Source organism: Lepisosteus oculatus, chromosome 14, assembly GCF_040954835.1.
Source record: "Lepisosteus oculatus isolate fLepOcu1 chromosome 14, fLepOcu1.hap2, whole genome shotgun sequence".
NCBI classification, from domain to species: domain Eukaryota; kingdom Metazoa; phylum Chordata; class Actinopteri; order Semionotiformes; family Lepisosteidae; genus Lepisosteus; species Lepisosteus oculatus.
Genome location: NC_090709.1, coordinates 11,367,813 through 11,393,654, shown reverse-complemented (window position 1 = coordinate 11,393,654; position 25,842 = coordinate 11,367,813). Strand labels below are relative to the sequence as shown.

General features: G+C 41.4%; 1 protein-coding gene, 2 non-coding genes and 1 pseudogene across 3 annotated transcripts in view; 1 reads left to right on the top strand and 3 right to left on the bottom strand.

Annotated features, from left to right (window-relative positions):
* LOC138242769 (zinc finger protein 271-like) overlaps window positions 1–25,842 on the bottom strand; it is a 735,173-nt pseudogene that overhangs the window by 437,110 nt on the left and 272,221 nt on the right.
* On the bottom strand, window positions 76–147 carry trnar-ccu (transfer RNA arginine (anticodon CCU)). Its single transcript has one exon. It is a non-coding gene; the product is annotated as a tRNA-Arg (tRNA).
* On the bottom strand, window positions 2,562–2,644 carry trnal-uaa (transfer RNA leucine (anticodon UAA)). Its single transcript has one exon. It is a non-coding gene; the product is annotated as a tRNA-Leu (tRNA).
* The window catches only part of LOC138242797 (zinc finger protein 271-like), a 683,123-nt gene continuing 671,239 nt past the window's right edge, over window positions 13,959–25,842 (top strand). Inside the window, exon 1 of the mRNA XM_069198349.1 lies at window positions 13,959–14,935. Coding sequence (XP_069054450.1) covers window positions 14,007–14,935 — 929 coding nt within the window. The 5' untranslated portion in view covers window positions 13,959–14,006. The remainder of the gene's footprint in view (window positions 14,936–25,842) is intronic.

Below are 25,842 nucleotides of genomic sequence, written 5' to 3'. Positions count from 1 at the left end.
AATTACAGGCTTCAGACACTTTTTCATACAAAAGTGACCAAACACTCCCTAACTTTCAAAAGCAACCACATCAGCTGACCTCGACATGATTTGAACACGCAACCTTTTGATCAGGAGTCAGATACGCTACCATTGCACCACGAGGTCACTCATGGTGAGTGTTTTTAATTCACCCAAAGAGAAAAATCAGCGTCCCTGAAAAAGATTGTTTTCATTCTCTCCTGTGAGGAGCGCCGCTCTTCCAACGAGGGTCTCTTCTTCCCAGACCACAGATTATTCTTCCAGCCCGGCTCTCTCACGGAGAGCAGACACACCATCTCCACTAATGTGTTTACTACATCTATAGATCTGACCCCCTACAGCCTCGATATTCCTGGACAGGATATTTACCACCAGCCCCGTGAACGTCTCATCTTGACCTCTCCCAGGAGGAGCACAATTAACACAGAATCCTCTCTCCATTTAGCAAATAACACAAAACACTGTTTACCTGCAAGACAGAAAACCAGGCTGCTCCAGGTGAGGCTTAAACTCACAACTTTGGCATGACTCCACTGAATATGTCATTTTACATGGCCTGAACCAAGAAAGAGATTGGAAGTCAAGAAGTTATGGTGTTGTTTTAATACTTGCCTACTCTTTTAATTTTTCGGTCAAATCTTTTATTTGGGAGTACTTTCAATGGATGTTAATCCTTGTCCCGATGCACGATTCTGGGCCATGGTGTGTCTTGAATAATGTTCTTATAGGCTTCAGTTTGGAAAAGTGCGCTCTTCAGAAGCTACCGAAACCGCTAATGGTTACATAACACTTAATGCAAAAGCAACGTTCGGGTTTGAAAAAGAATATTACTTGCTATAAATACAAACACTGTTACAGGAAGCGTGTTAGGGCTATTTTAGCTTAGATCATCAATTCATCTTAAATTCTTGTCCATCTATAGCAACAGCGTCATTGCTACTAAGCGCTAAAGGCAGGTCCTGGCAATACAATCTTCTTTAGAAAACATTTTTAAAACTATTTCCACTACCATACGTGAAGTAAAAGATTCCGATTGCATGCAACTAATAAATTATCTTTGCCAGGGACGTTGTAGCTAGATACAAATTACAATCAAACATTTGTCAGCTTTAACATTTTCTTTTGGATTCACAGGACAGTCAGCATGAGTCATCAAAGAGCCTGTAGCGGCAAGAAGTTTAAAAGCACACAAGTGATCTGTCTTTGGTCAAAGGAATTGCTGGAGCAGTAGGACGCAGAGCAATATCTAGCAGCTGTAGACGATGTTCGGGGAAGAGAGATTCTGTTTTCAGCACAGGGAGTGAGAATGAGCTCAGTCCGGCTCCCAGCAGAATCCATTCTGGTTTGGTTACTGTCAGACTGTGCGTCTGAGGCTCTTTGGATCACAATGTGAAAAAAAAGAACAAAAAACATTTGCTCACATCTTGTGATTTCCATGAGAGGAAGAGAAGATATCACTTTAAAAAAAATCAGAACTGAAGATTTGGATCCGGGACCTCATACTTGTCAAATGATTAAAATAATAATTATGAAAATATCAGGTTGTGTTTCTGCAACATATCGTGCACAGTATGCCATTTTTTTCTAAAAATACAGTAGATTGTACTTAATAAAAATGTACAATTCACCGCTGGTATAAACAGATGTGTGCTGTGTTTGCCTTTGTTTAAAAAAGTAGTTCACAATACGATGGAAAACACAGAAAGCACAAACTTAATAATATAACGATACAAAATCAATACCAAATCATAAAGCCAATTAAGTACCTATCCTTTGAAAACAGTGACATTTGTATCTACTTTTGAATTACAAATCAGACAGAGTAGTCCCTTAATTCAAAGATCAGATCTTGGCCAAAACAAGACAATCAGATTTTGGCTGAAATCGTAACAAGAGCCTCTGCTTCATCGTTTATTGAGCTTTTGATCAACGTCTGAGTGAAAAAGATTCGCTATTTTAACTCTTTGATTAAAGTTCACAAAAAGCACCTTCCTTCCAGCCGGAGTCAAAACAGCGACTTAAGGATTCCCTACTGTTCCCACTACAGTTTTCCGCTCTACCAACTGAGCTGTCAAACGGATCTAAAGAACTCCACTCTGGCACATAATACCCAAAGTAGTGAAATATTCCGGGTGATTAAATTCCAGTTCGACATCAAGTTTCCAACTTGTTTCCTTAGTCTTGGTTACCTTGAATTTAAGCCACAAACCAGGATTCTACTTTATAAACTTCCGGGGATGTTACAAAATGTTTGATAGGGCATCAATCATTAGAGGCGGAAATTCACTCCTTTTTTTTTCTTGAGGCATCATATTAAACATTTCATTTGGATCGAGAAGAGGATCACCATGAGAAACAGAACAAACTGTTTGATTCTGGCTTTACTGGGAGCTGTATCACAGCTAATGCATGTAAAGCCTTCAGTATGCGATAGTGAGAGTTCAGTTATGCCAGGGAGTGGGAGTGAAGAGAACTGAACTGAAATGTAGTAAATTCATATTTAAATAGAGTGTTCTGTCACTTAAAACTTACTGCAACACTACCAGGAGTGGGGATTGAACCCACATGGACACTTGTCCATTGGATCTTAAGTCCAACGCCTTAACCACTCGGCCATCCTGATCTACAGCTAGATGCTGATCAGTTGTTTAACATTTAAATATGATTCAACAATTAAAAAAAATTAAACCGGCGCCCTGTCACAGAAACGTACCCCGGTCACCCGCGCAACAAGCAGGGGTACTCAGCACTATACTAACGAGGAGCACTTGTCCGTGAGCTGAGCGTGAGCTCTGTTTACGGTCAGCAGTCATTTCCTCTTTTCCAAAGACATTTTCGCCTGCTCTCAGTAATTAATGTCGGTTTGAAGTCTGTTCCTGTTGTCTCCACTCTTGACAAAGAGCAGCCTTACGTAGGAGACTCCCTCTCTCAAGAAGTTTGCCATCACCCAGCAAGAAAGAAGAGCCAACCGGGGTAAACAGCTTGAAGTTCGAAAAAGATGTTGGCACGCCTGTAGCGTTTACACGAAACCTCTTAAAGTTGCGAGAATACTTCCTTTGTGTATAAAATACATTGTGAATGCTTTCTCAGCCTTTACTTTTTCGTTTTTATGACATTTTTTTACCAAGCATGTATATTCTTTTGTCCATATCTCCGCAATGGAAGCACAGAACGCCTTCAAACCAAATGCATTTTAAAGACCACGCCTTGTGGATATTTCCACAGCCTTTACATCAAACTATCAGTGAGCTAATTATCTTTTTTTAAACCTCCAGTTTTTCATCGATGCGTAATTACGCACGAACTGGAACCCGGGGGACCGCTGTGTGCACACGTTCACAACGCGAGAAATACTGTTCAATATGGCTTCGTGTGAAAAACCCATATATGACCATAGGAAGCAGAACAGTGCAGTCTCCAATTACCCAGACTGTAAGCATGGGAATAAAGCTTTGTTTGATTTCTAAAACCCTTCCTTTATGTCCTGTTTTCATTCAGTTAAGGGTCAACTATATTCACAATACTACTGACAGCAGCAAGATTAAAATATTCTTTACTCAGCGGCTAATTAAAAACAGCTCCCATGATGTTCATACCGACTTTTTACACAGAACACTAACACAGCTTTGTGTTCAGAATCTCTTTTTCTCATGCTTTTATTTAATGTGGCACAATGCACTGGGATAGGGGTATTCTGTTCACAAACCAATAGCATTTAAACCAAAGCACCCACAATGCTGAAAGTAAGTGTTTTGCACACTAAGGAGGTCCTCTGACTTTTCCCAGCTTTGTTTTGGGTTGTGGAACCTTTATTTTTTTATGATTTTCTGAAGATAACACTACAGGTAATACACTGGGGTAGGTGGGTTGACTTCATGGCTCAATAGCAATTCAAATACAACAGCCACACTGCTGAAACTAAGTGTTTTCCACACCAGACAGGCCCCCGAACCTCATACAACCTTGCTGTGGCTGAGGCCGCTTTCTTTATTTTGTAATGATTTTTTGAAGATAACACTACAGGTAATACACTGGGACAGGTGGGTCGACTTCATGGCTCAATAGCATTTCAAATACAATAGCCACACTGCTGAAATCAAGTGTTTTACACACCAGACAGGCCCCCTTACCTTATACAACCTTGCTGTGGCTGTGGCCCCTTTATTTATTTTTTTATTTCCATATGGCACCATTAGACAGGCGGTACATGGTGATTGGAGGGTGCTATTCACGAGTCAATAGCTCTTCAAGCACAACAGCCACAGTGCTGCAACCAGGTGTTTTACACACCAGACAGCTCCCCTAACCTTATACAACCTCGCTTTGAGTTGTGAAACTTTTCTTTCAAATCACTTGGGTTCATCAATCATTTGATCATTTTTCAGCATGGAATAAACCTATTACTTGTGAACTTGAACTTGAACTTGAACTTTATTGCCATATGTAACCGGTACTGGTACAATGGAATTCTTACTTACAGAAAGTCTCTCGATTGTAAAACAAGTGTAAAAAACAAAACAAAGTGCAAACAGTGCATCAAGACAATGTACAAACAAACAATAGACAATGTGCAAGTAAACATGTAGACAGTTTGAATGTAAACAACACAGACGTGTAAACAATGACTGGAGATGTGCAATAGATAAGAAATCATAAAGAGGTAGATGGTCATGGTGTAGGTGTGGTCCGAGGGGGATGGCTAAATGTGTTCGCCAGTCTCACTGCTTGTGGATAGAAGCTATTGAAGAATCTTGTGGTAAGTGTCCGTATGCTCTTATATCTCTTGCCTGAGGGCAGTGGGGTGAAGAGCCGAGGCAACTTCTACGCCTTCCCGGACTCCGACCCCTGCCAGTCCCTTGACTACGCCTTCGCCTGTCGATTCTGTGCCTACGCCTGTACTACGCCTTCCCGGACTCGGACCCCTGCCTGTTTACTCCGACTACGCCTGCGTCTCGCGCCAACCCTACCAAGGGCACCGCATTGGATCCCTATCCTCAGCAGTCTGCCCCTGCGTGACAGGTTCTGAGTGTCTTGGTCACATCCGTTTGTGTGTATAGATGAAAAAGCTATTGAAGAGCACCCCTATACCCTCCCCATCTCGGTGGAAGTTGCCATGTTAAAAAAATCCTAAAAAGATAATTAAAGTTGCACACAACAAAGCATGACTGTGAAAGGTCAGGAGGCCTGCCTAGTGAGCACAAAAGAGAAGAAAGGAAACACAGTGTTTCAGTTGTGGCACCTTCTTTGGGTTAACTTTAACTAACCATTTACTTTTAATTAACCCAAAGAAAGCTCCTTAGCCGAAACGCTGTGTTTATTTTCTCTCTTTTCTCCCCCCCGATATGCAGCCCACCACCAGCTGTTGAATCTCTCTCTCAATCCTCTCGGGAAGAGGCATCCAGATAGAGGGTACCACAGGGTGGACAGGCACAGCATTTTGACCAACAGGACCCTTCCCTTCGAGATCAGGGACCTGCGTCTCCACCTGCCAAGTCTGACTCTTATCTTAACGAGCTTCTCCTTCCACAGCAGAAGCCCAGTGGCCTACTCATCAGTAGTAATATAGACTCCGAGGACCTTCAGGTGACCCGTCTCCACCTTGAAGGGTAGCCAAGAAGCAGGGCAGTGTCTGCCTTCCCTACCAGCAAGACCTCGGGCTTCTCCAGGTTAACCCTGGTGCCAGAGGCAGCACAGTAGGCCTGAACCACCTCCAAGGTGGAATGGATCTCCGCCACCTCTGTCAACATTATTGTGGTGTCATTGGCATACTAATAGATCAGTGAGGTGGCAGCGCCCCAAGGCAAGGTGACCCCGCGCACCCCCTCCTTCCTGCGGATCACCAGGCCCAAGGGCTCAGTCACCAAGGAGAAGAGCAGGGCAGACAGAGGGCAACCCTGCCACACTCACCTGGTCACGGGAAAGAAGATCATGAGGGAACTGTTCACCCTGACACACCTCAGTATCCCCCTGTACATGAGCTTCATGTCCTCTCCCTTTCCCGTCATGTCCTCCACAGGAAGACAGATGAAGGGAAATCCATGTGCTGATTGACAACAAAAAAGTCGCTTGAAATTATTCACCAATCTGTTTTATGTCTGACCACATCTCCCCTTCCTCTTTTCCAGTGAGCACATTACTTTCAGTGTCTTCTCCTGTCTTTTCCTTGCTGTATTACTGTCCCCTTCCCTCATGTGGAGATGGATCCACAGCCAAAACCCTGCTTGTTTCACCCTGTTTGTGCAGCATCAGTCTGTGTGAGGAGAGGGACTCACGCTGCTCCGGTGGTGCAATAGGTCAGCATACTTATACAGCAGAGTCATGCTGAGATTGTGAGTTCCAGCAGCTCCTGGAGCATCATTACTTCTAGTTTTAGCGACTGAAACTAATTGTTAAGTTTAGGTCTGTTCATGTTTCTCTGTCCATTTAGAAGAACTGTATTAACACAGGTAAATATGTTTCCACAAGCCAATACACTGCAGCTACATCTGATACTGTTGCTGTTTGTAGGCCAAGTGTTCCTGGTGTCAGCCTACTATACCATCTTCAATTGGCCCAAGTTTTTTTTTGCCACTTGACGATTCTGCTTCTGTATTTTTGCCAGTCTTTTTTGCATTTTATACAAACAGCTAACATGCATATTCTTTGTTGTATATATATGGTTCATTCACAGAAATAGGAGAGACTGCCTTCTTCTTATTATTATTATTGTTTTGTTTTTGTTTCTGAGAGATCTTGGTACAAAGTATATACAGTATAAAACAATTTTACGTTGTACTTCAAGGCTATGGATCATAAAAATTTCACTTTTCCTTGCTGAAAGTCTAACGCACAAGAGAGAATGGTGATAAACTTCCTGAATATTTGTCCCACAATAGACACTTTTTGGGGAAAATTTTTTTTTAATTTGATGTGTTATCATGTGAACTCTTGCTCTTATGATGGAAAAATATTGTATTTGGTATTGCATGTAATTAGATGGTAATTCTTTTATTTGTCCTGTCCTCTTGTTAAGATGTGTTGTAACGTTGCCATAGCCAAAATGTAATGTAGTGGCTCTCTGAAGGCACCAGTTCTGTAGGGTTTGGGCATTTACTGGGACAATTATTAATTGTAGCAGTAAATCACAAAATTGATTCTTTTGATGGCTTTAGAATCCAACCATGCGACATAACTCAAACAACGCACACACACAGGTACTAATACACAAGGATACATTTATTAATACATAGAATATGCATATAAACCTAACAGATCTTATCGAGAGGGTTATCAGAAGACAAAAGGTATATATTCATTCAGTTACAAAGAGTTACATATATCAAGAGGACATACGTTCAGTATATCATTCATTTAGACCGTTTCGTAAATGAACCTGGTTATAACTTCTACATTAGATGCTCAAAACAAGTACATAACTCTTAGGAATTAAATTGATATCAACTGTAATGGAGTGAAGTTGAATACTCATCCAATCTCTGGGGATTCAGATCTCCTGCGGGCACAAAGAAACAGTTGCAGGCTGTTGCTGTCCAATCCGCGCTCTCTGGCTCGGTGCCAGGCTGTGCTGTGCGGCTTGCGACGGTGCGCTGCTGATGCTCACTGACCGGCTAGTTAGTGTTGGCTTTAACTAGCAAAGTTTGCGCACAGGAGAAAAGATGACTGTGGGTCCCAGCAAGTCAGGAAGAGGACCGGTTCGTTCCTGATGAAGAGCTAGTTCTGAATAGTGATTCAGCTGTCCACAGTTCCGACCTGTTCACGAGGCTTGCTGCTGGTGCTCACCTCGGGTGGATCCTCTGATTACTCCCTGGCAACCTCCGCTCTAGACTCTTAGAACAAAGGAAAGCTCTGGCACCCGGACACACTGGCCGTTCCGTGGTTGTCCGGGCTGAGTCTCAGGATGGTCAGGAGGCGCGCTGCGAGAATGTCCTGCCCTAGGGAGCCTTCTGCTCCTGGGCCGTCCTGCCCTGGAATTCTCCTTTGAATTCCCTTTAGAATAGTCTCAGAAGTCCACTGAATCTCTTGAATCTCACTGAATCTCTGTGTTACCTGTTTTAACCTGGAGGAACTTCAGCTCGTTGATTGGCTGAAAGTTCCATGGGCATCAGAGTCCCACGTGGGTTACTCGGCCCTACCAGTCCCTGATTGGTTGATCAAGGTGAGATATGAGTCACTTACTCCTGACACTTAGGAATGCAGTCCAGATGTCCATCTGGCACTCCCTAGACAGATAGGCGCCAATGGATGACCATTGATCATGATAGCCAGGCTTAGCTAAGTGCATCCCCCTTTGGGAGCTGTCCTAGGAAACCTTATCACAGGTTCACAGGCTGCACCACAGAGATGAAAAGAGAAATGGGGCCTCATTTGGGAAGGCTCAGAACACTTAATTCTTTCTTATTAATAAGCCTCGCCGCTACAGTGTTATTTCAGGAAAATAAAGTATATGCTCAGTAGAGGGGGTATAATATTTTGTCTGTTAATCAAACATAATCAGCAATTATGGACAACCTTTTTTTTTGCCAAGGTTGTGAATATTGTAATGCCTCTGAAGTCACATTAAAACTTCCTGTAGAATTAAAAAAACACAGAAATACAAGCGGGCATGATTTGTGTCCTGGATACTTGAATGCAACAAATCCTGCCCCGGAAAGTGCCCCTTCTCTCCTTTTGAGCCACTGCCCACCAAAAGGTCTCTGCACGGCTCTGTTTGGGAGATGTCAAGATGCTGAGCGTGTGCTGTGTTTCAGTGGCGGATGTAGAGCACACGCTGTTGTACACGGAAAGCACATTGAGCTCCTTGGACATGAAAATTGCCAGATGGTTAAAACTTCTCTCAGTAAACAGGAGATCCTGTGTTCAAAATCCCGAGGTGCCTTTCTTCCTGTCTTGTCATACAGAATGTATTGTAACCAACGGGGTTCATGTGGGTTCCCTCGCCGCCACCACATTAGGTCGGCCCCCAACCGTTGGGGACTCGAACCTGGGCCTCTGGCGTCACTCAACAGGGACCCAGCCTGTTGAGCTAAAGAGAAATCTCCCTTTAGCCCAGCGGCTGCAGCCCCTGGTATCACAGGGAAGGGCGGAGATGTCACCGCAGCGGTAAGCCGGCTCTTACACGCTTCTGGTGGCCGTAAACATTACACTCTCCCCCGCTTAACTCGCCGTCCTTGGCGAAGGGCTATCCCATCCTACTGCTGACACCAATGTAACACTACGGGGTTCACGTGGGTGCCCTTCCCGCTGCCACATCAGGTCGGCCCCCCACTGTTGGGGACTCGAACCTGGGACTCTGGCGTCACTCAACAGGGACCCAGCCAGTTGAGCTAAAGAGATATCTCCCTTCAGCCCAGTGTCTGCAGCCCCTGCTATCCACAGGGGAGGGCGTAGACATCACCACTCTGGTAAGCCGGCTTTCACACTCATTGGTGGCTGTTAGCGTTACAGTATCATTAAGGACAATCACATAGGGCTTGATTTAGTTTCATGCAAATATTTACTTCCTTCCTTGGAATAACTTGTTTTTCAACAACATTCATACAATTTGCGAAATATGAAATACAAATCTTGCTTATCAGTGCAGAAGAAATACTGCCAGATGGCAAGAAAATGACGGATTTTTTTTTCTTTAACCAAAAACCTGCACATAGAGATGTAGAACAAAAATCCACTTGAGACGTTTTCGTTGGGGAGGAGGGTTGTGGAAGGGCAAAAAAATAAATCTGTTGCGTTTCATAAAATTCAGTTACGAACGGCGCAAGTTGTAGGTGATTGACTCCTGTTCACTAGGTGGCGATAGGAGGTGCAGTGAAGTTTATATCCGGCTGCAGAGACTCCTCTTTCTCAGCTCCGCTTCTCGATTGTCTTGAAGTCGCCGCCACGTTAACGAATGACGTCATCATACTACGCAACACTGCATATATTTCACCCACGTGTAGGTGATTGAATCATTTTCTTTAGGTAAAGAAGGAAGTTGTTTTTTTAATAACTTCAGTTTCTTAAAACGTAGCGTCTTGTCGGTTGTGTTTATGTTTGAACAGAGCACAGACCTGACAACAGAATCTGTGAAGAATAAAAATAAAGAAGTTGTTCTGTTTAAATCGCAAGTCAGCCTTTGTTTCTGACCGACTCTGAAGAAGGATGGCGGAGTGCTTGTTAAATCTGCAAACCCAGCTTGACTCTTTCATGCAGGTTTTGCTCAAATCGATCGTGTATGAAGTGTCAGAAGTTTTCCGAAACAGGATGTCTGACTCTGAGGACGAGTTTCAAGACAAATTCCGCAGCGTCTCCCAGGTCCTGGTGAGACGTGCCGTGTTTAAAATCACACAGTGTGTGGAGGACAGTGTCGGGAGTGAAATGGCGCATCTGAAGAAGGAGAACGAGAGCCTGAAGTGGAGATTACAGCTGTGGGAGAAGGAGTCGGGAGCAAGAGGAGATCAGGAACAGACAGATCGTGTTGGACACACGCTTCCCTGTGAAGTCACTGCAGAAATAAAAGAAGAAATGGACACGGAACTGCAGCTCTCAGGTCAGTGTGGTGACTTGTATGAAGTCAGTGTGTTTAAAACCAGTGTCTATAACTTTCTCACTGGTGAGTTTTTTTTAACTAAACTTTATTTTAAAGAAAACATCTCGCAAGAGTAAACATTCTCGTTATCTAACAAACTATCAAAGTGTCATAAAAAAAGCTTTCCTCAGTGGTGAGAATATAGTGGCGAGATGCAGAGTGACGTGGGAAAGACTTGTGTGATGTAGCAACGGGATTATTTACTGGAAACTGAATTGTTTTGTCCGGTTACGGCGCTGAAAATACCTCGTTCACATTCAACAATTGTTTCACTGAATCAATTTGTACTCTGACGTCATTAGGAAACAACATTTATAAATGAACAAGTAATAGGTTTATTCCATGCTGAAAAAAAGAAGAGAGAAAACACAACGTTTCGGCCGTGGAGCCGTGTTTTTCCTCTCCTTTTTTCAGCATGGAATGAACCTATTACTTGTTCCTTGGAAGCCTACGCATGCTGACGCAACTATCCACATGAACATTTATAAATATTGTATTTACGTTGTATTGGTCTAAATTTTTACTAAGTATACTAATGATTGTGTATATAAACATTATTTAATTGGTTTAAGTATTACTGTCGTCCAAGGTCTGTGTCTGTATTGAGTCCTTGAATATTAATCCTGTGTGTCTATATTAACCCCTCTCTTTCTCAATGCAGTGTTAGTGTACTGTAGTGTCCAGAAAGTGTCTGTATTAACCTCTCACTCAGTGCAGTGTTAATGACCTGTAGTGTGCAGTCAGTGTGTCTGTATTAACCCATTTCTTTGATTGCAGTGTTAATGTCCTATAGTGTCCAGTCAGTCTGTGTTAACCCCTCTCTCAGTGCAGTGTTAATGAACTGTAGTGTCCAGTCTGTATGTATCTATTAACCCCTCTCTCAGTGCAGTGTTAATGTACTGTTATGTTCAGTCATTGTGTCTGTATTAACCACTCTTTCAGTGCGATGTTCATGTACTGGAGTGTCCAGTCAGTGTGTCTGTATTAACCCCTCTCTCTGTGCAGTGTGTATGTGCTGTTATGTCCATTCAATGTGTCTGTATTAACCCCTCTCTCAGTGCAGTACTAATATCCTGCTGTGTGCAGACAGTGTGTCTGTATTAACCCCTCTCTCTCAGTACAGTGTTAATGCACTGTAGTGCCCAGTCAGTCACCGTGTCTGTATTAACCCCTTTCTCTGATTGCAGTGTTAATGTCCTGCAGTGTCCAGTCAGTGTCTGTATTAACCTGCCTCTCTCTGTGCAGTTTTAAAGTAATGTAATGTGCAGTCAGTGTGTCTATTAACCCATTTCTCTCAATGCAGTGTTAATGTACTGTGTTGTGCAGTCAATGTGTCTGTATTAACCCCTCTCTCAGTGCAGTGGTAATATGCTCTTAGTTCCAGTTTGTCCATGTCTGTATTAACCCCTCTCTCTTTCAGTGCAGTGTTAATGTACTGGAATGTCCAGTCAGTCAGTGTGTCTGCATTAACCCCTCTCTTTCTCAATGCAGTGTTAATCTACTGTAGTGTGCAGTCAGTGTGTCTGTATTAACCCCTCTCTCTCTGTGCAGTGTCAATGTAAATGTAATGTAATAGTGATATTATTACAGTAGTCTTACTTTTTACATGGTAGTTAGGTTTCTGACTAAGCTAAATCAGAACATGCCCTTATACCCACATATTCCGCTATGTTAAAACAACCCAAATTGATTGTGATTGTGAGTGTACTAGTATGCGTGTGTGTAGTTTAAAGCTTTTTAGATCACATGGCCTCAGCTATCACTACTATGCTGATGATACTCAAATATACATCCATACCAAACCTGACGCTGATGTGGCTGTCTCTGATGTGCAAATTCTATTTGCATCCCCGATATAAAAACTTGGGTGACTCAAAATTTCCTTCATTTAACTCTGACAAGACTGAAGTCATGCTTATTGGCACCACCCATCACCTTTGTACAACCAATGTGTAACCCCATCTGTAGATGGTCTTGTACTTGAGCTTCAGTCTAAATTGAATAACTTGGGGATGATATTTGACATTCGACCCACATGTGCAGCATGTTGTCAGAACATCTTTCATTCACCTCATAAATATTGCTCGACTACGCCCTATGTTATCACAAACTGTGGCTGAAAAGTGTTGTCTAATCTTGAATCGACTACTGTAACGCTCTACTCTCTGGGGTTTCTAAATCCACATTGAACAAACTTCAGTATGTCCAAAATTCAGCAGCCAGAACCCTGACCACGTCTAGTACAAATGATCACATTACTCCTATCCTGGAGTCCTAGCACTGGCTTCCTGTCAAGTTTCATATCGACTTAAAAATCCTCCTGCTCACCTATAAGACTCTCCATGTCTTGGCTTGGCACCTCCATACTGGTCTGATATTATCACCCTACTCCCTACCTTGCAATCTTCACTCTTCTAATTGTGTTCAACTATTTGTCCCCCAGTCTGTCTACACTCTATGGGTGACATGGCCTTCTCCTGTTTTGCCCCAAGCTCTGGAACTCTCTCCCCAAGGATATCAGAGAGTCACCTTCTCTAAACTCTAAATCCAGACTTAAAAACTTTTTCTTCAGAAGAGCCTTTATTGAACTGTTCTGTACCCCTCTGCTCCTACTGTACTTAGTACCACTGTCTACTGTCTCCTCTAACTGCGTATTCTCATCGTGTTAATTTTGTGTATTTTTTGTTGTTGGCATTCTGTAAAATGCTTTGAGAAGCCACTTCTAAAGGTATAAAACTATAAAATAAAGTTTATTCTTATAAAGGTCGTGTCTTCTTGGCCTGTGTTTACAGGCTCAGAGGCCAGTGTTCTCTCCAACGCTGGGGAAAGGGCTCTTGAACAGCAGCACAGTGAGGAGGAGTGGGGCTCCAGTCTGATGCAAGAGACAGAGCTCACTTCCGCAGAAGGGAAAGAGGCACTTAGTGAGCAGCACACAGACAGCAGACAGAGTGTCAAGGATCTGGACTCTGTGGCCATGATGAAGACAGAGCCTGAGAGTGAGACACCTGGGCTCTTAGTATGTGATGATTTTACAGAGAAGATGAATAATCTGGACACAATCAATATTACACAAGGTTGTAATGAACTGGGCTGTGTCTCTGTACAAGAGCACAGTGAAGAACTGGATGTTTTAAATCTTACAGAGCAGGATATGGATCCCAAGTTGATTGACCCTGCAGAGCAGCAGACTGATGTACCTGGTGAAGAGAACATTACTCATATACAGCACACAGAGGAGAGTCAGTACAGGGAGGAGCAACAGCAGCTCCTACAGGGCTTGATAATAATTAGGCCTTGTTCTGTTCAAGTGGAGAGACTGTCACTGCAGAGTCTCAAACAATCATACGATCCCTTAGTATCTGATGACTTTACACACAGGTTTAATAATCTGGTTACTGGGAAAATTGTTGAACTGGAGAGTATGACTGTTCTTGGCCAAAGAGAGGAACAGCTGAATGAACTGGATTGTTTAAGACTCAGAGAGCTGGAGAACGAGCCCCAGATGATTCACACTGCTGAGCAGCACACTGAAGGACACGGTGGAGAAAACACAGCTCTGTTTCAGCACATGGAGCAAGACCATTCCATGGAGCATTTGCAGAATAAGAGACCCCAGCACGATCAGAGATTGTGGAAGAATAACTCAAGGCCTTGCTCAGATGGAGTGGACAAACTGCAATTATGGCACGGGGAGAAACCGCGTTTCTGTCAGTCTAGCATTTCACAACCCTACCAGCACCTTCACACAGGAGAGAGACCTTTCAGCTGTAGTCATTGTGGGAAGAGTTTTAGTCGGTCAGGTGACTTAAAAACCCACCAGCGCATTCACACAGGAGAGAGACCATTCATCTGCAGTCAGTGTGGGAAGAGTTTTAGTCAATCAAGTAACTTTAAAACCCACCAGCGCATTCACACAGGAGAGAGACCGTTCAGCTGCAGTCAGTGTGGGAAGAGTTTTAGTCGGTCAAGTATCTTAATAGCCCACCAACACATTCATACAGGAGAGAGACCATTCAGCTGCAGCCAGTGTGGCAAGAGTTTTAGTCAGTCAAGTGACTTAAAAACCCACCAGCGCATTCACACAGGAGAGAGACCTTTCAGCTGCAGTCAGTGTGGGAAGAGTTTTAATCAGTCAAGTGCCTTAAAAACCCACCAGCGCGTTCACACAGGAGAGAGACCGTTCAGCTGCAGTCAGTGTGGCAAGAGTTTTAGTCAGTCAGGTGGCTTAAAAACCCACCGGCGCATTCACACAGGAGAGAGACCGTTCAGCTGCAGTCAGTGTGGGAAGAGTTTTAGTCGGTCAAGTGACTTAAAAACCCACCAGCGCATTCACACAGGAGAGAGACCATTGTAGCGGCAAGGTTTATTAAAATACAGGAATTAAGTTTACTGCTCCCTTGCCAGTCTCTCTCTCCCTCATCTCAAGTGGTGCTTGATAGAGAGAGGTCATTCCATTTGGTTCACATTTAAGGTGTTTTTCTAGCTGATAAGAGTGTTCTGATAAGGAACAACTCCCAAAGCTGAGACACGTGAATGGTCATCGCTGGTGCCTCACTGTCTGGGAGATTGCAAGGGAGTGTCTCATCCCAAGTGGTTTACAACCCCAAGGTCAGAGTGCATGGTTACTCATCCTCTCACGAGGCACCAATAAATGTAGGGGTTTGTGCATTTACTGGGACAATTGTTAATTGTTCCAGTTAGTCACAAAATGATTCTCGAATGCCCATGGATCTTCCAACCAATGAGCGACCGTAGTTCCTCCAGGCACAACTCCAGCTCCTCCTGGACATCCTCAGACTCAGCTCAGACAGTCACGTAACGGCCAGTGCCAGGACTTTTCCTTGTTCTAAGAGTTGAGAACAGAGGTTACCAGCATGTAACCAAAGGATCCACCCAAGGTTAGCCCAGCAGCAAGCCTCGTGAACCCACCGCGAACGATCACCTGATCAACGAATAAACTACGGTTGGAACTGTGGACAGCTGAATATCAGTACTCAGGACTCGCGCTACATCGGGAACGAACCGGTCTTCTTCCTGTCTAAAGATTGTGACTTTTCTGTGTGCAAACTCTGCTAGTTTCAGCCAACACTAACTAGCCGGTCTTCAGAGAGCATCAGCAGCGCACCACAGCAGAAATCTCTTCTTCCTTCTCCTTCTCTCACGTCGAACCAACACTGCCTTGCACCGGGCCAGAGAGCGCCGATTGGACACGGCAACAGCCTGCCACTGCTTCTTTGCGTCCGCGGGAGATCTGAATCCCCACAGAGCGGATGAGTATTCCACATTCTGCATTAAAGCTCGAGAATTCAATTGTTACCTCAACCTGAGTTGATATCAATTTAATTCCTATGAGTCATGTACTTGCTTTTGAGTATCTAATGTACAAGTTGTGACAAAGTTCATTTACAAAACGGTCTAAATGAATGATATACAGAATGTATATCCCTCTTGGTTTGTAACTCTTCGTGATGGAATGTATACCTTTTGTATTCTGCTAACCCTCACAATAAGATCTGTTATGTTTAAATGCACATTTTATGCATTAATAAATGTATTAGTATCCGAGTGTGTGTGTTGCTGAGTTATCCCGCAAAGTCGGTTTTCTAATAGCCATCAAAGCCATTTTCTGACTTAATGCTACAATTAATAATTGTCCCTGTAAATGCACAAACCCCTACATTTACTGGAGCCTCGTGAGAGGATGCCTATAAGCTCCTCCAGTCAGAACAGGAGGTTCTACTGTACACAGAGGGGTGGGACGGGGGAACAAGCTGATACCCTGGCTTCTCTCCAGACACAGCTGGATGAATTCCTCCAGTTTGGACAGGAGAATCTACTGTACACAGAGAGGGGTGGGGGTGTGGAACAAGCTGATAACCTGGCTCTCTCTCCAGGCACAGCTGGATCAGCTCCTCAAGTCAGGACGGGAGGCTCTACTGTACACAGTGAGGTGTGGGGGTGTGGAACAAGCCGATACCCTGGTTTCTCTCCAGACACAGCTGGGTGAGCTCCTCCACTCAGGACAGGTGGCTCTACTGTACACAGAGAGGGGTGGGAGAGGGTAACAAGCCGATACCCTGGCTTCCCAGTGGGCAGTGATTCGTCAAATATACGAATATATCACAGCAATAATATAGCTATACGTGTATATATACGTTGCCGCGATGTATAATCAATGTTGAATTGCAACCGTAAAATTGACGACATTAATAAATGCATATATAATGTAAAAAACACATCTAACACAGTGCCAAAGGCTTTTTATACATTGTTTGTGCCGCATCTAGGAGTATACGGCAATCTGCATAGTGTACGAAGTAAATTATTTTCGCAGTAATTAATTTATTTACACAGCTTTGCATACAAGGGTTTTGCGGAGGGGTCTTCCCCCTGCCTGAAAAAAAAGTAAAATGTTTGAGTGCCTATAGATTTTCTATTTTTATTTTCTCAAGAAAAGTTGATACCATATCCTGGACACCCCGTCCCCCATCAGAGCCGGTGCCCAGGGAAAAATCTGTAGGGGGGCGTCTGAAATTCTGAGGGGGGGTGATATTTCAGTTGAAATGGAGCTGTACGGTGCAGCTACCCAAATGAAATCTTGCAGCTATGCCATTGATTAGTGCTTCATGATAGAAGATAACGACTAGCGATCTGGTATTTGCGATGAAGTTCAGTTTCACATTTTTCGTCACTCTCGCGGTTTGGATTGCCTGGACCGAAAAGTACCACAAGCGTTCATTTTTGCAGCTACATCAACGGAGGTTCTGAATTGTTAAGAAAAAATAGTTGTAAAAACCAACAGAAAGCACAGACTGCTAGAACTAGTCCTAGTTATATAACGATTTTAAGTATAATGATAAACTACTGCAAGGAATCGGTCCACCTGAGCAAACAGGATCGTAATGTTGACACTAACGACACTGATACAGTACTTGCCCTTCCTGGACGGAGAGTCCTCCTGCACATCAAACAGTCCGAGTGACTGTTAGTGTCAATTAGTGTTGTCTGACCATTGACAAAGTACAACTATTTTATTAGGGCGCAAGTTAAGTAAATCCTTTTGCCCAAAACTGAAGGGGCGACACTCCTCCCTCCCCCCGTGATGCCAGGCCTGTCCCCATCCTATTCCATAATGTCATTATATATAATACCTTACAACAGTGACCGATCCTTACTAACTGCATGCGTTAAAATTGCACATCAGGGGGGCACATAACCGCAATGTATTATCAATGTTAAATTTCAACCATAATATCGACAACATTAATAAATGCATACGTTGAGAAAATATCTAACCCAGCATATTTTCCGGTTATATACCACAATGCATTGCTAGTATTCGTTGGTCACCATTTTGGACACGTTTTTCAAACGTAGAAGATTGAAGTATTCGCAAATATCTCAGCAGTCCTCTTTTGACGAGTAAGTATGAATAATAATAATACTATCTGAATACATACAGATCTTTCTTAATATTATTTTGATTAAAATAGTACGTGAATAAGCAAAAAATGGCACATAAAAATAGTGTGAATGGGGAAGATGACACAAAATCTTTTTGCTCTAATTATTCTTATTCTATGTTGTACTTTCAAACTTTGGGTACTCTTTAATTAGGACAGACTTTATTGCTCAACTGCTATGATGCAAGCCAAATTTTATACATTTATTTCAGCTTTGAGCTTAGTAAACCATTCATTTTTTAGATTATACTAAAGAAGATATTAATCATCATTTATTTGGGAAGTAATATTTTATAAGTTTCTCCTAGCTGCGGTGCTGAAGTCCCACCCTACATCAACAGAAAAAGAAATAAAGGAGCACGCAATACGTTACTTGAAGAATGCATATGCAAGGCAGGGGGCCAGGAGATCTGGACACTGAAAATAATAGGTTTCTTGTTCTGTTAGGACAGTTAGACAGGGTTTGCAAATAGTGGACAAAAATCGTCTTAACTTCCATTGCAATATTTTTTTTCTTGGAAATATAGAAGTTGTACATTTTAAAATTTATATTTGAATCAAAATGAGGTTTTGAGTTAGTGTGTTAATGTAATTAGTTTGTGTTTGTCATTACTATACTGTATATTGCCATGTTACCAGAATTTGTAGCTGAAGTTTAAGACTAGTTGTGTTTTTTATGATTATTGCCCATATGTTGATTGTTGATTGAATGTATACAATGTATAATTTGAAATACATATGTTTCAGGTGTGAATGTGTATTTTCAGAATAAATTTAATCATTGGCTTGGTTTACTTGTTTCTACACCTATAAAACCTATCTTTGATGTATAATAAACCTCTACCCATATACGTATAATAGACCTCTAACCATATACGTATAATAGACCTCTAAAGTTATCCGTATAATAGACCTCTAAAGTTATCCGTATAATAGACCTCTAAAGTTATCCGTATAATAGACCTCTAAAGTTAACCGTATAATAGACCTCTAAAGTTATCCGTATAATAGACCTCTAACCATATACGTATAATAGACCTCTAAAGTTATCCGTATAATAGACTTCTAACCATATACGTATAATAGACCTCTAAAGTTATCCGTATAATAGACCTCTAAAGTTATCCGTATAATAGACCTCTAAAGTTAACCGTATAATAGACCTCTAAAGTTATCCGTATAATAGACCTCTAACCATATACGTATAATAGACCTCTAAAGTTATCCGTATAATAGACTTCTAACCATATACGTATAATAGTCCTCTAAAGTTATCCAGAACTCCAACCATATATGTATAATAGTCCTCTAAATTTATCCGTATAATAGAACTCCAAACATTTACGTATAATGAACATCTAATCATAGACGTATAATTGACGTATAACAATAGACGTATATTAGAATTTCATTCTAGACGAATTGCGGACCACATTTAGACGTCTAAGGTATGCATTTAATAGACGTATATTATACGTCTTTTGCCCACTGGGGTGTTTTTGTATCCACGCAAAACCTCGCATGAAAGTGAAGTTGATAAATTTTACTTGTAAAATATTTAACACGTTACAAACTATTAAAATACATCAGAAAAGTACCCGAACTCATCCAATTTATGCATTTGAAACGAACGGATGGGGGACTTTAACATGACTTTAAGGAATCTGGAAATTCACTTTTAGGAGTCTTCGGAAGTCTGGACCCAGATGTGCTCGTACAGTGAGGAGGAGTGTTTTGACTTCCTGCTTTCAGCTCGTGCATTGTTTCTTCTTGTGACCACCAACAGAGAGAGCTTTACCGGTTCACAGAAACGTCCCGGGAGTTTTCTGGGTTAAGAGGGAAGAATAAATGTAATAAATGGAGATGTTATTGCCGCTGGGGAGTATGAAGGTGGTTTAGCGAGGCGGTGGCGTGTGGAGGGAGGAGACGCGCATTCCGCACGGGCAGCGTAGGGCAATGAGTCGCACCTGCTGCGCGCTGAGTCCTGTCCTATATAACCGCTGAGCCCGGACACCCACAGCCTCTCCAGTCAGTGCTGGAGTTTTTTTTTTAAATAATACTTCAGAAGGTGCAGAAACGGACTCTTTTGCTCAGTTGAGGCTATAGGAATCTTTGTTTCTTTTCAGGCTGTCAGGAATAGCGCTTATTATATTTTTTTTTCTCAGACTAAACAGTATCATTGGGCTGAATTTCAGTTAAACGCCTAGTTTAGGAAGATCAAGAATGAGTTAGGGAAGACAGAGGTGGAGACTAATGGAAGTTATGAAAGCCATTAATGGGTTGTCTCTGCTTGAGCTTGATTTACACCTTCGTAGTGCAAAGTCTAAGGGTTAATTGCAACAAACTGAAAGTGAAGTACTAACAGGTGTTCAACCCGTGTTTAGTACGCAGCTGTGGTCTGAAGTTGTGCTCCACTTTAAGTCCAATTGCAACGAACGTTGCTGCTGTGCTTAGTCCACAGCACTGTACTTAACCTGTTCTCAATTGCAACGAACACAGAGTAATATTTGTTGCCCTCTAGAAGTGACTAAACTAGTTAATTATTTTAAACCACCTTTTAATATGGCTTGAGCAACTTAATACCATACTTGGTGTAACGATGAATTGCATTAGAAGGCTCTAGAATATAGTGGAAATAATAGTTACCACGTACTGAATGTATGCATCTGCTTGAAAACATTGTAATATTTAATTAAAATTGCTTAACACTCATACCACATTTATTCATAATGAAGTTGATTAATGTGTGTATTTACAAAAGTGACATTTACTAATTATGTTGAATGTTAATCATTACTAGTAGCTGTGAAGTTTAAGGTGCTAGGGAGTGAAGAGAACAGAACTTAAACTATTATTTATATAAATGTAGCGTGAGGCTTTAATGTGTTCTATAAAATCGAGGAGTCAACTGGATAGATTTGTTAAATATTTTAGTGATGGTTCTCTGTGTTTGTGGTTATCAGAGGAAAGCAGGGATGAGGAGGAAATAGGTTGCACCCAAGCATGTTAAAGGAAAAAAACTCAGCATCTTAAGTGATATATGATGGTTTACAGTCCCTTTTCTGTCCTGTGGCTGTGATCCAATGACTGTGTTAAAACAGCCAGGGTTGTGCTAGCTCTTGATGGACTGGTATGCAAACCAAATGACAGACAAGCAAAGCGTTGTTTTACAATTCTGAAAGCTTGTTCAATGTGGCTTCTTGTGGTTTTATGACTCCTGTTATAGTGCTGGTCTTCTAATGTTGTTGGATTGTGCGCAGGTGTTAGAAAATACCATCATAAAGGATAAGCAAGACTTAGCAAAACAACACGCCAGCAAGCACTTCCCCCCTTCGAAAGAAAGATGTTGGAACTGATTAAAGAGCTTAATCTGAACTGACACAGGAGAGAGAGAAAATCAAAGTTCTGAAAAGTAAACACAAGGCACACCCTGCTAAAGAAATGTATTGCCTTTAAAAAAATGCTTAGAAGGTCAGAGGAACAATTGTTTTGTTGTTTGTTTTTTGCTCAAGTATTTTTATTAGTCTAATTTCCAGTTCTGTTAAAAATAAAACTTAACTTTACTGATTATTAGTCGGTGTCTTTTGTAATGATTTAGGTATAATGATGTCTGCTTATTCATCTGGAGTGTTAAACAAAATTAATGTTGCAATAATACAGTAGTGTTTAATTTCAAATGCAAAGCTGTGGTTCTCATTTGTTTCATGACTAAATATAATTGTGTATCTCATTAATAACTATGTCACCTCATCAGGTGAATTGTCGTCTAAATGCAATTCTTAAATTAAAAACTAACTGATTTGTCAGGAAATTTAGTTTGAATATAAACAAGATACAGAAAAGTAATTGTATATTAACGTGGCCTACCTATTATTCTACTAGTCAGAAGTGTTCTGATGTACAGTCCCCTGCAGTTCAGGCTAATTATTACAACAACGCCGAGCCCTCGGAACCGGATTAAGCACAAGTTAAGCTGAGCTCCAACTTTGTTCCACATGTTTTTTGCCGCAATTGAACTCAGAGCGGGAGATGATCTCCAGAATGTACCATACTAACCTAGTACGCGGCTGTGTTTTAACTGGGGAAGTCGATTGCATTTGACTCTATGGGTTTATATACATGGGTTTCTCTGCATACACTACCATAAGGGAGGAATGGTGAGTTAGAGGGAGGGCACCAGTTTGGTTTATCAAGAATTCACCAAACTGAGTAGAACTACAGATCCAACCATTCAAAATGTGCAAGGTATGCTGCAGTAAATCGCAGTGCTTGTTCCGCAAAGAACTGTAGGATACCGCATGATGTATCGAAGTAGGGTGGAATATCTTGTAAAACCACCAGGCGGAGCTATGAAAGCTCTCATGTGCAGCATTTGGGCTGTTGCCAGAAAACACTTGGTTTTGAATCCCTGTCAATGCTGAGGGACAATCTTTTGTCAATTACAGAATTTAACAGTCTAAACGGTATATACAATTTAATAAGTTTAAGCTTTGTATTACATTGTTAAACATTAAACTGATTAAAAAGTACACTGAAGTGTTATAGAGGAATTGTGTATTGTCTCTTACATTAAAAAAAAACATTCATTTTAATGTGATATGAAAGATTAATAATGAATAACATTTGGATAGGCTGTAAGTTCAAAATATTACTGTAGTCCACTTTCTTTCTAAACATCTGCATCAATTTGTCTTGTTCACCCATGATTACTTAAACATTTTGCCTGCCCTTTTCAGCTATAGCTTTGTTTGAACCCAGCTCCTGGCATGAGTTTTCCTTTAACAAAAACATTTCTTTGAAAAACTAAAATAGTAAATTATATTGATTTGTTGCTATTTCTAAATATCACAAGATGTTCAAAATTAAGTGATTTATTAATAACAACTAATAATTTCAAACTGCTTGTATTCTAAAATTGTATTTTGTTTGGGGTATTTTGTAACTGTTTTCACAAACTAATAAAACAAAATTTATTAAACATCTGAGATAGGGTGTTCTATACCTCCGTTTACTTTCTGAAACTCCATCGATATTTCCTGTTTTCACACAGATAAGAATAAACTGCACGTGCAAATCTTTTCACAAGTGTAAAGATGTTCTGTGCTCAATAGCTCTTTAACACAGTGCGCATTATGTCATATCTTTAAGCATCAGTTGAAGCATTCTGAAGTCTGACAATCGTAAAAAGTTACCAAATAGTATTGGTGAAACTGTTACCTGTCCTGGATAAAGCGATTAGAAAATAGTTGGATTTACACGTGTAAGAAACTTTCTGATTTTAATGGGATACGGAAGATATTAATAATAAATTACATTGGATGGTCTAAATGGAAAATATATAGAGGGGACATGTTGAGTCTTTTCTTTTCAGCTTGAAATTAACTTTTGCCTACTACTGTATATTCCATTGCAGCCATTTTAATGCAACGCAGCTCCATACTTCTCACAAAGTCTAGGCTAGGTGTTACATCCCACTGTGTTTATGTAGATTAGACAGTTCTACTGGGGGAGGGGAAGGAACTTTCAGTTTTCTGGTGTCATTGTTGGCCTTTAACATAAGGCAACCAGCAATCAAATGTCCTGTTTTTTTCTCAAGTTGAACAAAGACGTGCCACGTGCATATGGTGTGATATTGTATACTTTTAAAGCTACTACAGTATAGCTTGTGGGAAATACATTTGTCCTGTATCAAAGTTTAACTTGTTCAGAGCACCCTACATTACAAACTGAGTGAATTCAACAGTATCGACGGCTAAAAGCAACATGTCAAAATGTTCCCAAAATAACAAAAAGTGAACGAGTTGAGGATTCGTTGATAGAGTAATCATAACAATAACTCCCGAGTTGTTTCATACAATCCAAATGAAAGAAGGACACTTAAATAAACATGAAAAGACTATTTTTTCATTGACGAAAAGTAACGTCGCACTCTCTCTTGTTTAATCTGATTGTTTTATTGCTACACAGACTAAAACCAGAGAGAAAGAGCACCTCTTTCTTTGAAGCATTTTGTTTATCCTATCATGTATCGGTTTCCAATCACACAATCCCAGTCACAAAATTACAAAACAGAAGAGCGGTGTAGCGGTCGGCTCTGGCTGTCCCCTCTGTGCCGACACACTGCACATTCAATCCCCCCTCCTTCTCTTGACTGATGGACAAAAGATGGACATCTGTGAGAACTGTACATGGCATTGGCATCTGTGAATTCTGCTGTGTAGATAGTGCTTCCTGAGGGGAGAGAGACAGTGGGGATGGCATCAGCCAATTCCTGGGTGGTGGTGAGCAGAGAGGACAGGACGGAGTGTCCTGAGGCGGTGTGTGCTCTGCTGGGGGTGGAGGGCTGTGTGGAGATATGCATTGCACCAGGCACAGCAACCTGTGTGGCAGGGAGGGGCACTTTTCAGGAGATGAAGTTCTGTTTGGAGACCCGCTGCTGTCGTAAACACTCCAAACAGGTGCTCTTGCTCTTTTTACAGACTGGAACCTTGGCCAGTGGCTGAAAACAGAGACCCACAGCCTGTGGCAAAAAAACAGAATCTATTTAAGAAATAACGTCACACAGGAGTATTCATCAGTTGCAGAAGAGACGTCAAAATATTTTATTTTCATCCATCTTACTGCTTTCTTTTTTACTGTTCCTATAGTCTTTGAAGAATGTTTAGTGTGTGCGAGGTTTCCTGAAGAAGAGGCTGTGAAAGAAACATTTATAATAAATTATACATTCTAGCACAGCAAAAGTACCTTGGATTTTGAAATATAATCGGGTATTTCAAATGAAGCCCCTTCGCACTTTGCAGGCCAGAGCAGCTGAAGCACGACATCTCTTCCTGTAAAAAGTCTTTACCAAGTCTCTAAATATCTGACTTTCAGTTTGAAGCGGTACAATGGATTCCAGGGCACATTAATTCTTGATTCAGGATATATATGAGTGTGCTAACGGTTAAAACTGTGTTAACATGAGGTACAAGCGGTAACATTTTCATTCCGAGAAGAAAGCCAGTCTGTGCGCATTTCTCAGCATGCACATTGTCAGGAACAACAAACCCACAGTGCCAGCAAACCTATCGATAGCCTGTAGGTACTGTCATTGACCGGGGTAAAGTAAGCATTCAAAAACGATTTTGGCTCACCTGTATCATTTTCACAAAACCTCTTAGGTTTAAGAAAACACTTGCTTTATGTGCAAACTACATTGTGACTGTTTTCACAGCCTTCACTATGTCATTTTTAAGACATTTTTTTTACCACGCACGGATATTATTTTGACCATATCTTAGCAATGGAAACACAGAAAGCCTTCAAACTAAATGCATTTTAAAAACCATGGGGTGTATCACACCCTCTACATCAAACTATAAGTGAGCTAATTATCTTTTTAAACCTCTGGTTTTTCATTGATGTGTAACTACGCACTAACTGGAACCTGGGGGACTGCTGTGTACACACGTTCACAATGCAAGAAATACTGCTCAATACGGCTTTGTGTGAAAAACCAGTATATCACCATAGGAAGCAGGACAGCGCAGTCTCCAATTACCCAGACTGTATGCACAGGAATAAAGCTTTGTTTGATTTCTGAAACCCTTTCTTAATGTCCTGTTTTCATTCAGGTAAGGGTCAACTATATATACACTATAGTGCTGACAGCGGGAAAATTAAAAATATTCTTTACTCAGCAGCTTAATTCAAACAGCTCCAATGATGTTCAAACCGATTTTTTACACAGAAGACTAATACAGCTTTGCATTCTGAATCTCATTTTCTCATGCTTTTAATTATTGTGGCATTCTG